This window comes from Penicilliopsis zonata, assembly GCF_001890105.1.
Source record: "Penicilliopsis zonata CBS 506.65 unplaced genomic scaffold ASPZOscaffold_10, whole genome shotgun sequence".
In the NCBI taxonomy this organism is placed as follows: Eukaryota; Fungi; Ascomycota; class Eurotiomycetes; order Eurotiales; family Aspergillaceae; genus Penicilliopsis; species Penicilliopsis zonata.
The window spans coordinates 908,135-928,325 of NW_019208919.1; the positions used below are offsets into that span (position 1 = coordinate 908,135).

General features: G+C 50.6%; 10 protein-coding genes across 10 annotated transcripts; 4 read left to right on the top strand and 6 right to left on the bottom strand.

Annotated features, from left to right (window-relative positions):
• Positions 1 to 21: 21 nt before the first annotated feature.
• ASPZODRAFT_68790 (hypothetical protein) lies at positions 22 to 744 on the bottom strand (the record flags this gene model as incomplete). Its single annotated transcript, XM_022729536.1, has 5 exons — positions 22 to 84; positions 128 to 189; positions 239 to 420; positions 469 to 542; positions 592 to 744. 5 exons carry the CDS (start codon positions 742 to 744, stop codon positions 22 to 24), a joined length of 534 nt encoding a protein of 177 aa, XP_022580422.1.
• A 77-nt stretch (positions 745 to 821) lies between these two features.
• On the bottom strand, positions 822 to 2,435 carry ASPZODRAFT_98922 (hypothetical protein). Its single transcript, XM_022730593.1, has 6 exons — positions 2,219 to 2,435; positions 2,041 to 2,164; positions 1,875 to 1,995; positions 1,805 to 1,826; positions 1,336 to 1,759; positions 822 to 1,277 (listed from the first exon to the last, which is right to left on the bottom strand). The coding sequence occupies exons 1-6, from the start codon at positions 2,378 to 2,380 to the stop codon at positions 961 to 963; spliced, it is 1,170 nt and encodes a 389-aa protein (XP_022580423.1). The 5' UTR covers positions 2,381 to 2,435; the 3' UTR covers positions 822 to 960.
• A 1,215-nt stretch (positions 2,436 to 3,650) lies between these two features.
• ASPZODRAFT_68971 (hypothetical protein) lies at positions 3,651 to 5,216 on the top strand (the record flags this gene model as incomplete). Its single annotated transcript, XM_022729555.1, has 4 exons — positions 3,651 to 3,823; positions 3,869 to 3,896; positions 3,947 to 4,576; positions 4,674 to 5,216. Coding segments are annotated over 4 exons (1,374 nt in total), but the record flags the coding sequence as incomplete, so codon positions are not given.
• A 261-nt stretch (positions 5,217 to 5,477) lies between these two features.
• On the bottom strand, positions 5,478 to 7,251 carry ASPZODRAFT_167617 (hypothetical protein; the record flags this gene model as incomplete). The annotated part of the gene is made up of 4 exons (XM_022726834.1): positions 5,478 to 6,211; positions 6,260 to 6,806; positions 6,863 to 7,144; positions 7,189 to 7,251. 4 exons carry the CDS (start codon positions 7,249 to 7,251, stop codon positions 5,478 to 5,480), a joined length of 1,626 nt encoding a protein of 541 aa, XP_022580425.1.
• Positions 7,252 to 7,641: 390 nt separating this feature from the next.
• ASPZODRAFT_152870 (hypothetical protein) lies at positions 7,642 to 9,458 on the top strand (the record flags this gene model as incomplete). The annotated part of the gene is made up of 3 exons (XM_022725900.1): positions 7,642 to 7,901; positions 7,942 to 7,969; positions 8,034 to 9,458. The coding sequence occupies 3 exons, from the start codon at positions 7,642 to 7,644 to the stop codon at positions 9,456 to 9,458; spliced, it is 1,713 nt and encodes a 570-aa protein (XP_022580426.1).
• Positions 9,459 to 9,483: 25 nt separating this feature from the next.
• On the bottom strand, positions 9,484 to 12,096 carry ASPZODRAFT_26514 (hypothetical protein; the record flags this gene model as incomplete). Its single annotated transcript, XM_022728051.1, has 7 exons — positions 11,736 to 12,096; positions 11,642 to 11,651; positions 11,266 to 11,418; positions 11,145 to 11,214; positions 10,527 to 11,095; positions 10,400 to 10,477; positions 9,484 to 10,349 (listed from the first exon to the last, which is right to left on the bottom strand). The coding sequence occupies exons 1-7, from the start codon at positions 12,006 to 12,008 to the stop codon at positions 9,484 to 9,486; spliced, it is 2,019 nt and encodes a 672-aa protein (XP_022580427.1). The 5' UTR covers positions 12,009 to 12,096.
• A 150-nt stretch (positions 12,097 to 12,246) lies between these two features.
• On the bottom strand, positions 12,247 to 16,728 carry ASPZODRAFT_119216 (hypothetical protein). The gene is made up of 2 exons (XM_022721220.1): positions 16,540 to 16,728; positions 12,247 to 16,466 (listed from the first exon to the last, which is right to left on the bottom strand). The coding sequence occupies exon 2, from the start codon at positions 16,411 to 16,413 to the stop codon at positions 12,352 to 12,354; it is 4,062 nt and encodes a 1,353-aa protein (XP_022580428.1). The 5' UTR covers positions 16,414 to 16,466; positions 16,540 to 16,728; the 3' UTR covers positions 12,247 to 12,351.
• On the bottom strand, positions 16,499 to 17,151 carry ASPZODRAFT_546644 (hypothetical protein). Its single transcript, XM_022728480.1, has one exon. It carries the CDS (start codon positions 17,012 to 17,014, stop codon positions 16,544 to 16,546), a length of 471 nt encoding a protein of 156 aa, XP_022580429.1. The 5' UTR covers positions 17,015 to 17,151; the 3' UTR covers positions 16,499 to 16,543.
• ASPZODRAFT_133788 (hypothetical protein) lies at positions 17,137 to 17,699 on the top strand. The gene is made up of 3 exons (XM_022723352.1): positions 17,137 to 17,236; positions 17,288 to 17,365; positions 17,425 to 17,699. The coding sequence occupies exons 1-3, from the start codon at positions 17,228 to 17,230 to the stop codon at positions 17,578 to 17,580; spliced, it is 243 nt and encodes an 80-aa protein (XP_022580430.1). The 5' UTR covers positions 17,137 to 17,227; the 3' UTR covers positions 17,581 to 17,699.
• Positions 17,487 to 19,702, top strand: ASPZODRAFT_133789 (hypothetical protein). The gene has a single exon (XM_022723353.1). It carries the CDS (start codon positions 17,938 to 17,940, stop codon positions 19,639 to 19,641), a length of 1,704 nt encoding a protein of 567 aa, XP_022580431.1. The 5' UTR covers positions 17,487 to 17,937; the 3' UTR covers positions 19,642 to 19,702.
• Positions 19,703 to 20,191: the final 489 nt, after the last annotated feature.

Below are 20,191 nucleotides of genomic sequence, written 5' to 3' on the forward strand. Positions count from 1 at the left end.
TAGTTTACTCTATACCTATACTCATACCTTTGTAATCCACCTTTTGAACTCCATCAGAGCAAGGTACCGCTCGGAAAGAGCATTCTATCAATTAGCATGTACTGATATCAATATCGAAGAGACATACCTTGACATCAGGCTCCATCTCCGCATACGTCTGGCCGTCCACCTCGAAAATAGGATCAAACGCTTACGAATTAGAAACAAAATTGAGAAAAAGTGCATGAAGAGAGCTCACCGAATCCATTCTTCCCCCGCGGGGAAACGATCGTCCCCTTGACCCGTCCCTGGAAGAGAATGGGCTCACTGCCCGGCCCACGAGAATAAGCGTACGTGCAGACCGAGGTGGCGGAGTGGTCTTGAAAGCCTTTGAGAGCGGTACAGAGCCCTTCATTGCCGAGAGAATTGTAGAACCATTTACTATAGCCGTTAGATATGAGCAATAGATCCTTCAGTCAAGCAATGTACATGTATGGGCCTGGGAGAGTCCCCCACGCAGTGAATTCCAGAGCACTGTCTTCCACCAGAACAGGACCGTTTGTCTAAGAAGTTAGATATAGAAGTCGAAGATGGAATCTATTCAGAGAATACCAGTTCAGCAGCGAGAATGCATTTGTGCTTGGCGATCTCTTCGAGCGAGCCCTGGATCTCTTCCAGATCGAGAGGCTGCTGGACGAGGGGGAGGCCGAGGATGGCCTCTGCCTCGGCGAATTTGTTTTTATTTCCTGTGATGAAGGAGATCATTTGAAGAGAATAATATAATAAGAGAATAAGATCATAAAATAATATAATAATAAGATAATAAGATAGAAAGAAAATGACTCAATGGAAGATATCTAATAGACTAACCAGGAATGGTTAGTGTGTTTATGCATACTTTGCATAAAAATATGTCTTTTCTCTCTCTACAAATAGAGTGATATTTCGATATAACCATGTCAATCTACTAGATACCTAGACTTATATAGCTCTCAACCGACACTCGAGAACAGACTCCACCCCCCTCTTCGCATCCCAGATGTGAACAACGTCCAGTCCGGCGCGAGTCAAGAGAGCCCTCCACTGCGAGGCTGTGCGTTCCAGTCCCGCCGTGTGCAGCCACATGAGGATATCCATCTCGACGCCTCTCAGATCAGCGCCGGAATCCGGTAGAACGAAATCGTCGATGATGAGGAGGGAATCCTGGGTCATTGCGTTGACTATGTGAGAGAGGATCTCCTCGCTCTTCTTGTCAGACCAGTCGTGCAGAACACTTCGGAGATAATAGACTCGTGCCCCTGCACGCGTTAGAGAATATAAAGGGAATAGGTGGAAAATCGAAGAGGAGAGAGAGACCTTTTATTGGCTGCGGAAGGAAGAAATCATGTTCCATCTTCTCAATGCCAGGAAGCGGACCGAATCGATCCAGAGTCAGCGGCAGATCCTGCAGAATCAACCGGCCAGAAAGATGGGGGAAGCGAGCGTGGAATTTGGCCAGTTCATGGCCTGCTCCTCCGCCGATATCCACAAGAAGCACTTCCTGTCCCTCTTTTGGTACGCTTGCCAGCTTCTCTTCTGCAGGAAAGATGTCGAACCACTGCGGCGCATCGACCAACCGCCTGGCAGTCATGTACGTATCAAACGCCTCCTTGTGCTCTGTGTCGCGTTCGATGAGGCCGAAGATCGAGTGTGTGCCGTGCGCGTATTTGAATATAGTCGGACCAGATTCGCCAAACTGGTCGATTCCCGACCCGCGCATGTACTTGACCAGTTGGCCGCCCTAGATACTCAGTACAGGTAGATGAGTAGTGAAGATTTCACGTACAATTGGAAAATCAATATCAAAGCTGTCGGTCAGTAGAAGTACACACAATAACATGAATGCTTCAACTTACTGATGTTTCTCTGCAGCAATCGAACCAGGCAGGGTTTTGAACCGAGTGACCTGGTTAGGCGCGTATCCCCCCTCGACCTCATCGCAGAACCCGATGGCGCAGAGCATGCGAAGAATGCGAGCTTCAATGAGTCTTCAATAGGAAATGCTCTGGATGGAAGACTCACCCACGAATAGTTCGTCGCTGTCTGTCTTCTCGGCCAGTCTCGACGCGGAGACCGGCCCCTCGGCGACGATCTCATGCAGGAACCGTTTCTCGACGGCCACTCGGATGGCGATATTATGCACAATCTAATGGATCAGTACAGATATATATATTATTGGAAAAGAAGAAATGGAGGAAACCTGAAAATCCAATCTGGAGGTCGTCTCATTAGGCGTCTCGGCGGCGAGCTGCAGCGCCCGGATGGCCTGTAGCAGGTTGCGGTGTGTGTCTGGGGAGGCATTTGGGGATGCGTCGGCAGTGGCCAGTTCTTGGACTTTGGCAAGGCAGTTTTGAATCTCCATGATGGAGAATAGAAGATAAGCACTAGAAAGAAATTTCAAGTTAAATGATGGAGTGTGAAGGGGATGAAAGATATGGAGAGTTTAAAAAGTTAAGCGCGCATTACCCCTCATGGATCCTGGTTAGCAAGCATCTTAACAGGAATTCTAGTGATCTATAGGTATAACAGCTTAATTATTGATTCCTGGCAGTCCAGCCTGACTCTGAAAGGGAGTTGGCATAGACTTGGGGTTTCAATGCGACTCATACAGGCAACACCAGTAGTACGTGTATATTAGAGTATGTCTTTATATAAGTAGAAGGCCTTAACCCTAACCCTAACCCTAGTCTAACCTTGGTCTAAACATCTATCTTTACATTACTGGCGGCAGACGTCTCTAATACTGCTCAATAGATGCGTAGAAGGCCATAACCCTAATTTTGTCTTCTAAACCCTAAACCCTAAACCCTAAACCCTAACCCTAGTCTAAACATCTGTGGCAGACGTCTAATACTGCTCAATAGATGCTGAAAAGGCCTTACCCTAATTCTGTCTCATAACCCTAACCTAACCCTAGTCTAAACATCTATCTTTACATTACGGAGTACCGGTGGCAGACGGCCAATAGATGCTTGGAAGGCCATAACCCTTGCTGTCTCATAACCCTAACCCTCAATAGTAATATGCCACCTGGCATCATTAATCATCTACGTTTATATTTCTCATAAGAGTAAGTGTAGACCTATCCTTAGCTCAGTTACATGGTCGCAAACCATGTTAGACATCTGATAAGTATTACTCCGTGTATATTCTTGCTTCAGCCTGTTCTTTCTGGCTTGTGACTGGTTCTTGGGTACAGAGTACGTTGGGCAGGGATTTGTTAACAGAGTGAGGCTACATGCAGCTGCATTGACCTGGTAATACTTGGACTGTCTATAAAGTACTGTAATATATAGATATATATTATAGTATATATATTGTAATACCGTCTATACCAGTCCCTTTCTGCAGGTGGCCGTGGACTGCAGGGATAATCGCGCAGATCGGCATATGGAGCACAAATATCTCAAACAAATATCTCATACAAATATTGAGAGAGAAATAATAAAATAATAATAGAAAAGAGAAGTAGAATGAATCAATAGGGGTAATCTCCTGTTCTGTCTCATGTCTCCTGTCGTCATGCCACAACTCCTGGATTGTAACAGCGATGAGCGATTTTTGCCGTATAAATACTTTCTTTCTGAGATATTCCTATTCTCTATTAGCATTATCATTACCTATCATTCTATTCTATTCAGTTCATCCTTCTATTGACCATGGAAACAGACTGTCCGTCGGTGTATGGCTCGCGGTATGCATCGCAAGGCATGCCCTGCAAGTTGCCTGATCATGAGATGCCGAGAGATGTTGCGTATCGCATGATCAAGGATGATCTCATCCAGGACACCATCCCGATGCTGAAGTAAGAGCTTGCTCTTGGGTCTGTTATCCTTACTAACGTCTACAGTCTGGCCAGTTTCGTCACCACATACATGGTATACACCCACTGATAGTTCTTTGTATACCTACATAGTAACAGAGACAGGAAGATGAAGCGGAAAAGCTCATCATGGAGGCCAGCAGCAAGAACTTCATCGACCACGAGGAATACCCCAAATCCGTCGAGATCGAGAGCCGGTGCCTGTCCATCCTGGCCGACCTGTTCCACGCTCCCACGGGGGCCAACGGCCGCACCGCGGCCGTGGGCACGTCGACCATCGGGTCATCGGAAGCCATCATGCTGGCCGTGCTGGCGATGAAGAAACGGTGGCAAAAGGCGCGCCGGGCAGCCAACAAGGACGCCTCACGCCCGAACATCGTCATGAGCTCGGCGGTGCAGGTTTGCTGGGAGAAGGCGGCGCTGTACTTTGAGATCGAGGAGCGCTGTGTGCCCGTGGCCGAGAACCGGTACGTGATTGATCCTGCGCAGGCCGTGAATCTCGTCGACGAGAACACCATCGGCATCTGTGCCATCCTGGGCACGACGTACACGGGGCAGTACGAGGATGTCAAGGCCATCAACGACCTGCTCGTCGCCCAGAATCTCGACGTGCCGATCCATGTCGACGCCGCGAGTGGCGGCTTTGTCGCGCCGTTTGTCAACGAGAGTCTGGTCTGGGACTTTCGCCTGCCCAAGGTGGCTTCGATCAATGTATCTGGGCATAAATATGGGTTGGTAAGTATATATATACTATATATACCATATATACTATAGTATACTATAGTATACTATACTATATCTATACAACATGAAAGCTAAGGCCAAGTACAAGGTATATCCCGGCATTGGATGGGCGCTCTGGAGAAGCATCGAGCATCTGCCCAAAGAACTGGTCTTCAACATCAACTACCTCGGTGCCGATCAGCTCAACTTCACCCTCAACTTCTCCAAACCCGCCTCGCACATCATCGGCCAGTACTACCAGATGATTCGCCTGGGCCGGCGTGGCTTCACGGCCATCATGACCAACCTGACGCGCGCCGCAGACTATCTGGCCGCCCGACTGCGCGACCTGGGCTTCATCATCATGAGCGACGGGAAGGGCGATGGCCTCCCCCTCGTCGCCTTCCGGCTGAGTCCCACCCAGGCGATGCTGTACGACGAGTACGCCGTGTCGCGCAAGCTGCGTGAGCGTGGCTGGATCGTGCCCGCGTACACCATGGCGGCGGACTGCCAGCGCATGAGCATGATGCGGGTCGTCGTGCGCGAAGAGTTCTCCCAGGGCCGTTGTGACGCTCTCGTCAGAGATATCCAGATGGCTATCCAGGCCTTGACCCAGCAGGAGATCCAGAACATCGGCCGCTACCAGGCGTGAGTCTTCCATTGCTTGACAGAACTGTTGATCATGCTAACTTTCTAGTCTCCTTCAGTCGTATATCCTCAACCCGGCCAAGCTGTGCTGTGAACAGACGTTGCGTCTGCAGGAATTCAAGGAGGACCTGCATTAATTTTTCTTTCTCTCTCCTTTCTTCTCATTATAGATATAGAATATATTCATTTGAAGTATAAGTTGTACTACTGACGTTGCATGCATCTTTATACTCTAATCTAGATATACAGTATAATCTCTATATATTCAACAGACAGTCTTGTTCTCTTTACCCTCCTCTTTCTCTTTCTCCTCTTTCTCTTTCTCCTCTTTCTTATTTTCCTCTTTCTCCTCTTTACCTCTTTCTCTCACACTCCGCCACTCCATAAAGATCCCCCCTCCAACAGAGAGACAGGCAAGAATGAGGGCAATCTGGAAACACGCCCCCAGAGAGTCATTATACGCAACAAGCGCCTCCTGACGGTACGCATCCGGGATCATCTGCATCAACTCCGTTGCGCCCATATTCTCAACCTGCTGGAGGGTAATGTCCATGTGTAAACCGGCAATCTCTCCCAGTCTGGTAACCAGCTGGTCCTGTAGAACGGTCTCTCCTATGGAAAGGAAGACAGAGCCGAAAAGCAGCTGGGCAAAGAACATCAGCGAGATCCCCATCGCAGCCTCCGTGCGCTGTAGAACTGTCTGGGCGGCCATATTCGGAGCCTGCGAGGACATCCCCAGTCCGAAGCCGTAGAGGATCTGATACCCTACCCACTGCGATAGAGTACTCTGCACGTCTAGCGTGGTGAAGAGACCGGTTCCAATAGATGCTAGACAGGTCCCGCCGATGAGAAACGGAGTATAGTATCCTATCCGTGAGACGAGGTGGCCTGTTACTATCGACGCGGCGACCATCGGGACCAACGTTGGGAGGAGATGGATGCCGCTCTGTACTGCAGACAGGGATTGGATGCCTTGAAACCAGAGGGGGAGGAAGTATACTATTAATTAGAGCGTATCGTTGCAACAAGGGTGGTTATTCTTCCTACCGATTAACATCATATGCCCTAGACAAGCGCTCACCCACACGCCTGAGACAATGCTGCGCTGGAGGAAGACGCGCGGGGGAACAATGGCCTGGTCAGGTCTCCAGATCTGGATGGAGATGAAGGCGAGAATCAAGAGAGTAGCGAAGACTGAGAGGATGATCCGTCGATACTGAGTAGTCAGAGTGTGGATAGCAAGGGTAGATAGGAGATAGTAGAAACCCACTGACGACCACTGCAGCGCAAGACATAAACAGACGACTCCCGGGAGGAGAACGAGCAGGCCCCAGACGTTCAACTGCACCAGCTTCTCTCTCAGGCTGATCTTCGTCTCTGGCCGATCAGGGAGATGCAGCAGGAACAGGATCAAGACAAAGACGAGACCTCCGAGAGGCAGGTTGAGGTAGAAACACCATCGCCAGGTGATATTCGAGGTGAAGGCGCCTCCGATCAACGGGCCAGTGACGGAGGAGATGCCCACGACGGCGCCGAAGAAGCCTTGATATTGAGGGCGTTTGTTTAACGGGATGGTATAGACGACGACCACCATCTGGATACATAAGATCAATGAAGAGTGTCGTAAAATGGGGAAAAGGCAGGTCTTACAACACCCGAGAGAACCCCCCCGGCGCCTAGACCGGCCAGAGCTCGTCCGATAATGAAGACAAGAGACGAGGGAGCAGCGGCACACAGAGCGGAACCGGCTTCAAAGAGCAGAATCGTCGCCAGGAGAGTCGTCTTGACGCTGAACAGGGTGTAGATCTTGCCAAACACCAGCTGGACGGAACAGCTGGTGAGCAGGTATGCTGTGCCGTACCAGCCGATATCGCCGGTGGAGTGGAATTCGTTTGTGATTTGGGGGATGGCAGTGGAAATGATGAGGCGGTCCTATATCATTAGCAGGATGGATACAATAGAGAGGTAGACCATACCAAGGTGACCAAGAACATGGCCACAAAGATGGAGGCTATCACGAGAAGATTGATCTTTTCCATAGCAATGTTGAGTATGAATATTCTCTTACCCTACTCTTCTTCATACTACTAATGGCCGTCCACTTTTCTTTATATTGCCCTAATTACCGCCTCGATCCAGTAACCCTCATCCGAAGCTAACTTTTTTAAGCCCCGAGATCTCCGACCCAAACCCTAACCCTAAACTTACATCTCATAACCCTAAACCCTAACCCTAACACAACCCTAATTACCGTCCGAAGCTAACCCTTTTAATTCCGAGCCGGAAACGCTAGTCTCTTTTGAGCCCCGAGATCTCCGACTCCTCTCTTCATCTCTTCTTCCTTCATCTCTTCATCTCTTCATCTCTTCATCTCTTCTTCATCTCTTCTTCATCTCCTCTTCTCCTCTTCTCCTCTTCTCCTCACATCTATGAAAGCCTGCTCGGTCTGTGCCCGTCGCAAGGTAAAATGCGACAAAGGCTCCCCCTGCGCCAACTGCCTCAAGGCCCAGACTCCGTGTGTCTACGAGGCCCCGGCACCACAGCGCCCACGCAAGAGAGCAGCAGACGAGGAACTGCTCGCTCGTATAGCTCGCTATGAACAGCTGATGAGGAGGCATCATATCGATTTTGCCCCGTATGCAAACACGTGGGTGTCGTGTTCCAGTTCCACGGAGACGGAAACTGAGCTGTAAGTATATTCCAGCTTGAAGGAATCGGCTAATTCCCAGCTCGTTATGGTCGACTCTCTGCCCAGAGGTGAGTCTCTATTGAATGTATATGAATATGAATGTATATGAATGTATACTGAATAGTGGTTAAGTTAAAACACCCCCCCATACAAACGCTGAAAGACATCCCACCATTCCATCTATCAAGTATCATGATTACAGCACAACCAGAGCTTCACACGCTGCATCCCGAACCACGTCATCTCTACCGACTGTGGCAGACGTTTGTCGAGCGAGTCAACCCGCTCATCAAGATCGTGCATGTTCCGACCCTGCAGCAGCGAGTGCTGGACGGGGATGTCGCCGATCTGTCGGCTTCGCTCTCGGCGATGCTGTTCTCCATCTACATGCTCGCAGTGACTGCTCTCTCGCCAGAGGAGTGTCTGTCTCTGTTCAAGGAACCCAGAGACGAGCTGGTAACCCGATACCGAAACGCAACGCTCCGCGCGCTGGTCGCCGCCGACTTCCTCACCACCAGGGACTTGGAAGTCCTGCAGGCCTTTGTCCTGTATCTCTTTGCAGACTGCGAGTCGGAGCTGGCGGCGACGCTCACCAGTGCAGCGCTGCGGATCGGGCAGAAAATGGGCCTCCACCGGGACGAGCCCAGGCTGTCTTCCTCCTTCTTTGAACGGGAAATGCGCATCCGGCTGTGGTGGCAGCTGTGCGGGCTGGATGCGAGATGTCGGCCGGTGTCTGTGTCTTCTGCCTCCCACTCACCTCCCGAGCTGGGGATCCGTCTGCCACTGAATGTGAATGATGCAGATCTGCACCCGGACATGACGGACGCGCCGCTGGAACCCGCCGGCCCGACGGAGATGGTCTTTGTGCTGATGAAACTGCAGGTCACCGTCTGGCTGCAGAGTGGCAATCTCAAGATCTTTGATTTTCTCAATCCAACGCAGACCCTTGCAACAGAGGTGAAAGATGCAGCGATCGACCAGCTGGAAGCGATATACCTCCACAACCATCGTCGGTTAGACATCCGCATCCCCATCCATAGACTGGCAGTCACTGTCGCCCGGCTGAACGTCGCCCGGCTGCGCTTCAAAGTGCACCATCCACGCTGGCAGGAGAAAGCACAGCTCCCGAAACAGCGAAAGGAGATGCTCTTCCGCACTGCTCTGACGGTCCTAGAGACGCTGGACACCATGCTGGCAACAGCTCCCTTTTCGACGCCGCTCTTGGTCCACCTGACAACCCGCGTACAGATGGATCCCTTGATCTATGTGCTGAGTGAGTTGCGAGAGCGAGCAGCTGGGGAGGACGTCTCTTTGGCCTGGCGGCTGGTGGAAAGGATATACGATGCTCATCCGGAGCTGATACCGGTGGAGCAGACTGCTCACGGTTCTTTCTTTACGGCGTTGGGTGACTTGACGATAGAGGCGTGGCAGAAGTGCGCAAGGACAGAGACTGTCTCTGCACCGGTGTTTATCCAGCTGCTTCTCGATCGGCATGGGGTATTGTCCATTGATGAATGGACTGATTGGACGTGGGAATGGAATGATCTACTGTTCTGATGGAATGTATCTTCTGATTGCACGCTTATACTACGGATCCCAGCTTGAAAACGACGTCGTCAAAGACGACCGAGGAATTGACAGCCCCCACCGTTCGCTGATACAGCTCGCCGGTCTTGTCTCCAACAGCCTCAAAGGTCATGGTCTGGTTGGTGCTGCCGAAGCTCTCCCCCCCGTCGGTGCTGTCGTAATAATACGCCGTTCCCGTCTGGGTGGTCGACAGGATGGAACCGGTGCTTTCTGTGTCTAGATCCAGAGAGCCCGCCGGGATGCTCTGGTTGGCGAGCCGGGCCAGCTGGATGGGCTGCAGTCCGTTGGGGAAGACGGCCGGGCCCGAGACGTTGAAGACCAGCGTGCGACGGAGCTCCCCCCAGATGGTGAGCGAGTCGGTTGTCTCGGCGTACCCGTACGTGCAGTTGATCGGGTACTCGTATCCATTCACGTATCCGATGCCGGGGCCCGTCTTGTCCACGCCGATTGTGTTCTGGAAGGTGACCTGCTGCCAGCCGTAGTCGGGCAGGACGTCGTGGTTGACGTACTGCAGCTCCTGGGACCACGAGACGTCCTCCTCGCCGGCGGAAGTCTTGATCGTGCTGGAGATGAAGAGCGAGCGTGTGGCGCTGATGGACTCGACCAGCGTCTCGTTGGCTCCCGTGCTGTTGGTGAGGACGCTGCGCGCGATGCGGAACGTCGGGTCTGGCGCAGAGATGGTCGGCATCGTCCCTGTCGTCACGCTGCCTGCCTCGTCGAGGAAGACGAAGATCTTGCCGGTCACATACCACGAGTCGTTGGTCACATTCGACACCGACGCCGTCACGTTGTTGTTGTTCACTCCCGCCGCGATCATCTGGAACGTGTGCGCTTTTCCATCGGAGAGATACGGGATGAAGGCTGTCAAAAGATCAGAAGAAGAAGATCATCTCGCTCTCTGTCCTACTCACGCGTGATGTCGATCTCGTGTTCGCGCAGATCAAACGCATCGATGCCGACAATCGGTCTCCAGAAGCCCGGCACGATTCCTTGCCCCATTAGCATTGCGTCAAATATCTCAACAGCTCAAGAACTCACCTCCGGTGAAGATGACGGGGAACGGCCAGGAGACGCCGGCGAGGAAGCCATCGATCCAGACCTGGACCTCTCGCCAGGGCCCGTATCCGTACAGATCGCCCGTCTCGTCGGCAAAGGTATCGACATCGGTCGAGAACACATTGGTGTACCAGAACTCCTCGTCTGCCTGTCCACACGCCGAGATACTGATCACCGCGCGCTTCATGTTGCGTGGCAGCGTATAGGCCACTTGCAGCGTGTCGCTGGGCAGCTCCGCCATGCTGGAGGCATCGTCGCCCCCGTGCAGCATGGAGATGGGCAGGATCTCGTCCGCAACAACAGCGGAACCCTCCTCGTCGGGGATGGTGAAGAAGGTCGCCGTCAGCGTGGTGTTGAGGATCCCCGTGTACGTGCTGTCCACGATGTTTGCCAGGTCGAAGATGATCTTCTGCGGCTGCTTCCACAGAGCGAGGTACTGCTGCATCTCCTTGGCGTAGGAGTAGATGATGCCATCCGTGGTCGGCTCGGCGGTTGACGTGCGCCAGATCTCCGTCGAGTTGAAGTACATGACGGCCAGACGGTCGTATTGTCTACTCATATCAACACCCATCTGAAACATAACAAAAAGTCCATTCTTACACGCCTTTCGTGTCCAGAGTGAAGTTGATGACAACCCGGTTGAAGCTGCAGGACGGAGGAGTATATTCGCCTATGTTGCTTCAATCAGACTCAATTCAATCTGTTCATCAGTGATTCATACCAACAAAAGGCACGCCGTAACTATTGGCAAAGTCGTAGGCCATCAGGGTCTGCGTAACCACGCAGCCGTACGGGTTGCTCCCATTGCCCACGGCGGGGATGAGAGTCGGCGGATGGACTTGGAAGTCATGGAGGAGGGAGAAGACAGGAAGGACTGAGAGGGAGAAAGAGAGAGACAGAGAGAGTTTCATTATCTTAATGAATGAATGATGAATAAGGAATGATGAAGGAATAATGAATGAGGAATGAGGAAGAGGAATCCAACAATAGCAGCAAGGAAGAAGACTCTATTAGTACTACTTATAGGATAGATTACAGAGTACACAATATAAAGTACGCGTCTTTAGCTGTTGATAGATGCTCACTAATGCAGGTACTTATCAGCCACTGCAGAAGAGTGGACTCAAGATATCTAATACAGCAAGATCAGTATTCCATCCTCTGTAATATCAACTTATAACGTATAAATACCTCGGCAGATCGTGCAGCCCCCAATTCGACGCTTCCCAACGGCTTCCCCAACTCCCCCTGCGTCAGATGCAGGACGGCGTTTTCATTCGGATGAGCCAGCGGGTTGGGCACATTAGACACGCTCACCCGCCACGCGTCGTGCTCTTCGTCTGGCCGCTCCAGCGTGCCTGTCATGTAGATCTCGATCGGGTGGAACGAGACGGTGGCATGCGTCGTCTTGGCCGAGAGGACGGTCTCTGCGATGCTGCTGGGAATGGCGTATGTGTACAACATGTTTGAAGTATACTGTAGTAGTATAGGGGTAGTTATGAGCTATACCTGTATCGTGGATGGTATGGAGACTGAGACTATTATACTACCTTGTATCTACTGTCATCGCCGTCGGACTCCGAGTAAACAAAGATAACACAGTCGTCTATCAGCCGTATCCGAGCAACATGGTTGGATCAGCAGGGATCTTGATACCCATGAATGGACCATGTGAATGGACTAGGAAGTTATATTACCAAGTGTGTAATTTTCATTTCATCATTCAACAGCATAATATAAACAATCAATTATAGACAATATATACGCTGAATGGCGAATCATGCAAGATGTTGTCATTCGTATTTCGTCAATCAATATCGTCGTCATCCGGGAAACTGCTGTTGGAAGATTTCAACAGGGATAGGATCGGATGAAAAGATGGCAATAGATTTTGGTGCCGTTGAGTCCAGCCGGGGACATTCCAGCTTGCAGTTCCCTGGCCAGTTGCACTGAGAGCGCTGGCTCGCCACTCTTCCAACAATCTCACGGTGCCAATCGTGTCTGGATGGTCGGCGCCGAGGTACTTCTCTTCCAGTTGTCTGCAGCGCTCAATCATGGCAATGGCTTCATTCTGACGCCTGAGGTGATTCAAAGTATTGGCCAGCATTGACATGCTGACCAGAGTTTGCGGGTGACCCTCGCCCAGTAGCTGTATCCTCTTCTCCACGACCGCGGATTCCAGCTCTGCAACCTCCTTCCAACGCTTCAGAAGCGCAAGCGTCGATGCAAAATGGAGCATGTTGGTGACGCTTTCAGGGTGGTCTGCTCCCAGCACCTTCTTCCTTGTTTCCAGAACCTTTCGCTCCAGGTCCTCGGCCTCTTTCCAACGCCCCTCCCCCAGCCGGATCAACGCCACGGTGCCCATGCTTTCCCACGTATCCGGGTGTTGATCGCCAAGCACTTCCATTCTTGTTTCTAGAATCATGATTTCGAATTCATGGGCTTCTTCCCAATCCTTCAGGTTCCAGAGTGTCGCTGCAAGCTCAACCATGCTGGATAGGGTGTCCGGATGCTTGGCACCAAGCGTTCTTTTCCTTGTCTCCAGGACCATTTGCTGCATCTCTTTGGCTTCGTTCCAATGCTTCAAAGTTGTGAGTGTCATTGCAAGATTCGCCATGGATGTTAAGGTATCCGGATGCTCATCGCCGAGCACCTGTTGTCTTGTCTCCATCACCTTCCGCTCAAGCTCTTCGGCCTCTTGGTGACGGTCCATATTCCAGAGTCTTGACGCAAGGCTAGCCATACTGTCCAAGGTGTCGGCGTGTTCCACACCAAGAACTCTTTCTCTGGTCTGCACAACCGTTCTTTCAAGCTGCTCAGCTTCCTTCCGGCGCTCTAGAACCCAAAGCGTTGACGCCAGATTACCCATGCAGACCAACGTATCAGGGTGGTCGATACCGAGCGCTATTTTCCTTGTCTCCATCACTGTTCTCTCAAGCCCTTCAACCTCTTTCCAGCGCTCCTGGTTTCGAAATCTTGTTGCGAGGCTGACCATATTGGATAAGGTGTCAGGATGGTCAGCACCTAGCACCTTCTTTGACGTTTCCACGAGCTGTATATCTCCAAGCTTTTCGGCCTCATCCCAGCGGCCTTGATTTTGGTATCCGACTATAAGGCTGTGCAGACTAGCCAGCGTGTCCGGGTGTTCATCACCTAGCACCCTCCTCGATATCTCTAGGACCTGCAAGTCGAGCTTTTCGGCCTCGCTGTATCTTCCTTGCTCTGAAAACGTTGACGCAAGGTTACGCATACCAAGCAATGTTTCGGGGTGTTCCAGGCCTCGTACTCTTATCAAAATCTCCAATCCTTCTATCTCAAGTTCTTCGGATTCAGAGTATCGCCCCATATTCCAGAATGTCGTTGCAAGGCTGCCCATAGATATCAGCGTATGAGGGTGTTCAACACCAAGCACCCTCTTTGATATCTCCAGTGCTTCAATGTTGAGTTCCTCGGCCTTTTTCCATTCCCCCAGAGAGTGGTACGTTCCTGCGAGATTGCGCATACTGATTAATGTATCAGGATGTTCAACGCCTAGAAGAGCCCTTCTTGCCTCTAGGACTTTTGAATCGATTTCTTCAGACTCCTTCCATCGACCTTGACTCCAGAAGGTCAGTGCTAGCAAGGTCATGCTCATGAGCGTTTTCTCCTCATCGGCTCCATGCCGCTGGTATTCGTATAGTTCTTGGAAGATCATCTCAGCTTCTTTGTATCTTCCATCACTGTGCAGACATTCTCCGACTTTCTTTAGAAATTCCTCTCGGGTATCGGTCATTGGCTGGAATTCCTTGCTCTCTATAAGAAACTGAGCATGTGGTAGATACTGTCGCCATAGAGTCCGATTGCAGTGCTCATCTGACGGGAACACCTTGTTGAGATGCTCTGCGGTTTTCGTTGTCCACTTCTGCAACAAATGCTCCTTTCTTAGCCAGTTCCGAATAGCAAGATGGACTAGGCGATGGGTACTGATGAACTGATTATTGGTTTGGGCGGTTACAAAGGAATAAGCCTTGAGTGTTCCGAGGGCCTTCTGCTGTGCGAGCCCTGACGCTGGTGGGAGAAGGGATAGCGGAATATCCCGCGCATCAATACATGCGATAAACGAGAGATATTCCGCTGCAAGAGCACAAGACTTTTGGACTTGCTCAAAGGACATAAGCCATGTCGCGGTGATCGGATTCTGGATATCTGGATACCGATAATCGTCATCAAAGTCTTGGCTGAGCAATTCGGTGTTTTCCTGTTGAGTAAGGAGAGATACGTAGGCCTCCAGGGACATTGCGTTCTCGTTGATGAAGCTTGCAGCCTGAATCAGGGCCAGGGGCAAACCACAGAGTTGGTGAATGAGCATTGTGACCGACGTCTGATCTTTCGTCAAATCCTTCTCCACCAATGCTCCTTGTAGCAAATCAAAAGCGGCCTCATCGTCTAGTTCTGACACTTTGATAACATCGGGCCCAGCCAATTGAGTAGCGAGTCGTTGGTTCCGTGTCGTGAACAGAATGAATCCTTGGTGACTATTAATCCGAGGAAGAAACGTTTTGAGTGCAGGCGAAGAGGCACTCGGTTTTATCCACATATCCTGGTCATCCGCATTATCAATGATAAGCAACCAAGACCCAGCACGTTCGGAGCTCAAGAACATTTGCAGCTCGGACTTGACATTGGCAGGAGTTATGTCATTTAACCCCAGCTGTGCACTGATAGTCATGAATGCTTGTTCAATGGCCGCAACACTTGTAGATGGAATCCAGAAAATCGATCGCGCAGGATCCAGGTTGCGGATATTATAGGCCAGTTCTAATGCTATCTGTGTTTTACCCACGCCTCCCAGCCCAGAGATTGCTGCCCTGCGTGCATGGTCTTTGGATAGAATTTGATGACTGAGTTGATTGACCGTGTTATTTCGACCGACAAATCGTGGATTGCGGTCAAATGGGACCATCCAGCACCCACGATCTAGGGCGTGTTTGAGAGGCCGATTCACTGGCACGACAGCGAGGAGATTCCTCGCATAGATTGCCGCAACAAGTGCCGCATATCCTTGCCAGTTCTTACTCTTGCGTGAATCGCAATAGTCGGAGATCCCGCGGATGACAAGGCAAGGGAGATGGTTCATGATCCCGGCAGCTTCCATTTCAAAGCACAGCGCATTGAACTGTTGGGCGATTCGGTCTCGTTCCAGACCGTCTTTGATGACACGATTTCCAGATGCAATGATCCCATGGTGGACTATTGGCTCCTCTGAATTGCGTATAGGGCGAGCAATTGGCCGCTCGGTGGCGCTGTGAATGAGAGAATCCTCTTCCAGTGGTCTCGAAAACCTGGGTATCATCTCCGGATACTTGTGAAGCAGTTCGGTGATCTTCGCCGACATTAAAAAATCCTTTTTCCGCATCCCATTTGCTTCTAATTGCGAGACGGCAGTTAACAGAATAGTCGGCGGCTGGTTGAGTACACCAGTAGGCTGAAGATCTCCGCCACCGACAGCCTTTCCAAAGTCATATTGAATGACACCGCCCAAGCTGCCAGTTGGCCTGCTCACCACAATATCCCCCAATCGAATGTCAGCCACGGCGCTCGGTACACCACCGCCGATGCCAACCATCAGTCCGTATCGAAGATTGGGAAAGATGGCTTGGAGATGTGAGACAACTGCTGTTGCCGATGTCATTCCATAGACTCCGGATGGCAGGCACGCAACGACAATATTATGGCCTGCGATCTTCCCAAGAGAGTACGTGGTATTGGCGGTGGTGGCTGAGGGAAGGTCGGGATGTGTTTCATCAAGCATTGCTTCCGCGGCGGCCAGCTCTACCGGCAGCGCGCAGAGCCACGCCAAAGTATAGAGGCGGTTCCTTGACCCTACCATTATGTGAATGTAGTATTGGGGACTGTAGTTTATGGCCGTAGAAATGAGATTATCTGAGTTGTGTGAGAATGCAAAGAAAGAGTCAAGGAATTGGAAGGAAAGGCTTAGGGTGGCTGAGGGTCGCACCTGCCTAATCGGGGACGGCGCCTATACCACCTGACAAGAGGCGGCCCGACAAAGTTCCGTAAAGCGCTAGGCCACATTTGGACTGCCCCCTTCCAATCCAAATTATTCCCCTCACCTCCACCAACAATTTTAAGCGCTGCGGCTGAACAGAAGATCGGTTTATTTTTGGATGGCGACTAACCCACAGCGAATCAACCATTGGGGAAATCATCAAATAGAAACACGATCTGGGGAGGGGAAATGGGTTATACCCACCCAGGTATGTAGGGGTATCAGGAGGTAGTTTACATAGGCGCCTGCCAACTGATCGATTGTTTGCTGGGGCGGTAACGATAAGATAAGCCATCCATGTCAAGTCTATGAAAAGCATTGATCGATTGTTTGAATAGTGCTGCAAAAAGTAATGATGATGAGGGGCAGCGTTGACTGGCTGACAGTTAATCTTCCCCATACGGGGTAATAGTACCTGAAACATTTCTTGGAGTAAGGGCGTCTAGAGCAGCCTCATTTGAAAATAATGCCTAAGGCAACAAAAGCTGCCTTACTTAAAAGGCCTATCAAAGTCGCTCCTGCCGCCACGCCCAAATTTTCCCCACCAAAAAAGTTCCTCCGCAAGACTTCGATTTTCTCCCTCAGCATCTCTCTTCAGTATTCAATCTTCCCACAGGATCTATTCTTAGCCGCCAAGATGACGAATGTGAGAGCTTCTTTCACTTAGAGGATTATTGAAAACCAACTAAGAAAATAGGGATGCGAAGCCCAGCGCCGCAAGCAAAAGCTCAACGGCAAGAACGCTGGCAAGGGAGGCACTTCGCAGCTGAAAGCCGTACGTCGACTCGATTCCTACATGAGAACTCAACTAAACTAATCAATTTGATGGAACAGAATGAGAAGGCCATGGACATCCAGTGCAAGATCTGCCGGCAGCCTTTCCTCAGCACAGTGCGCGCCCCCGCCCTAACCCAGCACGCAGTCAACAAGCACGACAATATGAAGCTTTCGGATTGTTTCCCCAACTATGTTGAACAGGGAAAGAAATAGAGAGGGCGTGATCGATATATATATATATATATCTTGAGGCTATATAAAATACTCGTGACGAGATATCACATCCACGGGGATGCGAGGTAGTTGGGCGTACTGGAGCGAGACACTGGGGGAGAGAGATGACGATTCAACGATTCAATTGCATTTCAATTTTTGCTCCTTGGCGAGCGCCAGCGATGGAGTTTGCTGAGGAGTTTATCAGCCTGGCTTCATATATATATATACTTTTTGGCAAGAAATCCACGATTGAAGGACTTTATTCGGACTGAAGGTTCGGCAGTATTCTCTGACTGGAGGCTACGATCACTTCTTCTATGGAGTACAATCCACAGTCATACAACCCATGGTACAATGGTATACATAGAGTACTCCACCTCCCAGTCATGGCCCTTGAACTGTGTAACCATACCCCTTACATGTCCAACTCGACTCATCAGTCAACAAGATGCGGAAAACACGTCCCGAAAACCAGAAGAAAGTGTCAGAGAGCATGCCAACATGACCAAGCCGAACCCTCAGACTCATCGCGGCATCAAGTCCCGCCACTCCCAGATGATGGCCATCGGTGGAACGATCGGTACCGGTCTGTTTGTGGGTGTCGGGGAAGCACTTGCAGTCGGCGGTCCTCTGTCGGTACTGCTGGGCTATCTCATAATGTGCCTGTTGGTATACAGCATTCTGACGGCAACATGCGAGATAAATGCATACCTCCCCATCTCCGGGTGTTCAATGGCCTACTACGGCACGCGCTTTGTGTCGCCTAGTCTCGGCTGTGCAATGGGATATCTCTACTGGGTTGCATTTGGTGTCATTGTCGGCTACGAGATCACCGCCGCGTCCGTTGTGATTCACTACTGGCCCAACGAGATCCCGATCGCGGCGTTAGTCACCGTCATGCTGGCTGTCGTGGTCTTGTTGAATCTCCTGCCTGTTCGTGTCTATGGCGAGGCGGAGTTCTGGTTTGCATCTCTCAAAGTCTTCATGATTCTCGGCCTCCTCATTTTATCAGTCGTCTTGTTCTTCGGGGGTGGACCGGATCATAAACGACTCGGCTTTCACTATTGGAAAGATCCTGGCGCCATCAATGCGTACCTGGTACAAGGCGATTCTGGCCGCTTCTGCGCTTTCCTCTACGTCCTTTGCTATTCAGCTTTTGCGTTCAACTTCGCCCCGGAATTGCTTGTCATCGCGTCTGCAGAGATGCAGAATCCCCGTCAGAATCTTCCCAGAACAGCCAAGATGTTCTTCTACCGCTTGCTTGTCTTCTACATCGGCTCTGTTCTTGCTGTCGGGGTCATCTGCCCGAGCAACGCGCCTGGGTTAACCAACGGTTCAGGGGTCGCAGCGTCTCCTTTTGTCATTGCTATCAAAAGCGCTGGGATCCACGGCCTCGACAGCGTCATCAATGCAGTCATCATCACCTCCGCCTGGTCAGCTGGCAATTCATCGCTCTACATGTCTAGTCGGTCGCTGTACTCGCTCGCCGTAGCTGGTGGAGCCCCTTCAATCTTCACACGGTGCAATCGTCACGGTGTTCCAGTCTATGCAGTGCTGTCGAGTTCGGTCTTTGCGTTGCTTGCGTATATGAACTGCAGTGCCGGTACGAGCACCGTCTTCAACTGGCTAGTCAGCCTGACGAATACGGCGGGCTTCATCTCGTGGACCTGTTGCTGCGTCATCTTTCATCGGTTTCGCAAAGCATGTCGTGTCCAGTCTGTAACTGTCGACAGTTTACCGTACCATTCGAGATTGCAGCCTTATCTCGCCTGGCTGGCTACGGTTGCTTTCCCGGTGTTGTTGCTCTGTAATGGATTCCATGTCTTCTTCCCGGGAAACTGGTCCGTCTCATCTTTCTTAACCGCGTACGTCGGTTTGGTCATCTTTATATTTGTTTATCTCGTGCATCGTGTACTGCACTGGAGTGATCCCTGGCTGTATTCCCCGCACCAGGTAGATTTGACATCCGGTTTGGATGAGTTTGATGGGATGGAGGAGCAGTACAATGAGCATGAGAAGCAAAAGAGCTCGAATGCCTTTCAGGTATTGTGGGAGTGATTGATATTCAATTATATAAATCTTGCCCAGTAATATATATGTACCTTATAGTCATCCAAACCACTAGTCAATATATTTCGGACTACAAGATATCAAGATTGGTAAACTCAAGCCTTTTCTATTTATATAATTAAGCAAGCTATATACTTTCCTTGTGGCATATGTTGCACTTCTCTGAGAAGATCTATCATACGCACATCTATGGGCCGAAAAGGGTTGTGGTTCTTGGTTTAGATTCTAGAACTGCTATGTTGTAACTTGAAATAGCATCCTCTCATCTGACGGTAGTGTTATGTACTACATACTATGAGAAGAGGAGACGAAACAGTGGAGAAAGCAGAATATCCCATCAAATCATGACGATGCTCAAGCTAAAGCCGGAGTCTCATAAGGTTACATCACGAAGGATTCGACAGGATGCAAGCTAGCTATTGATAAGAATAAGCGATGGCGTGTCTCATCTGTCGATGCTTACCCCTCATCCAAGTAGGATACTAACATGATGTCTGCCAGTCGACGATCTGTAGTCACACAAGACTACATGAGCAGA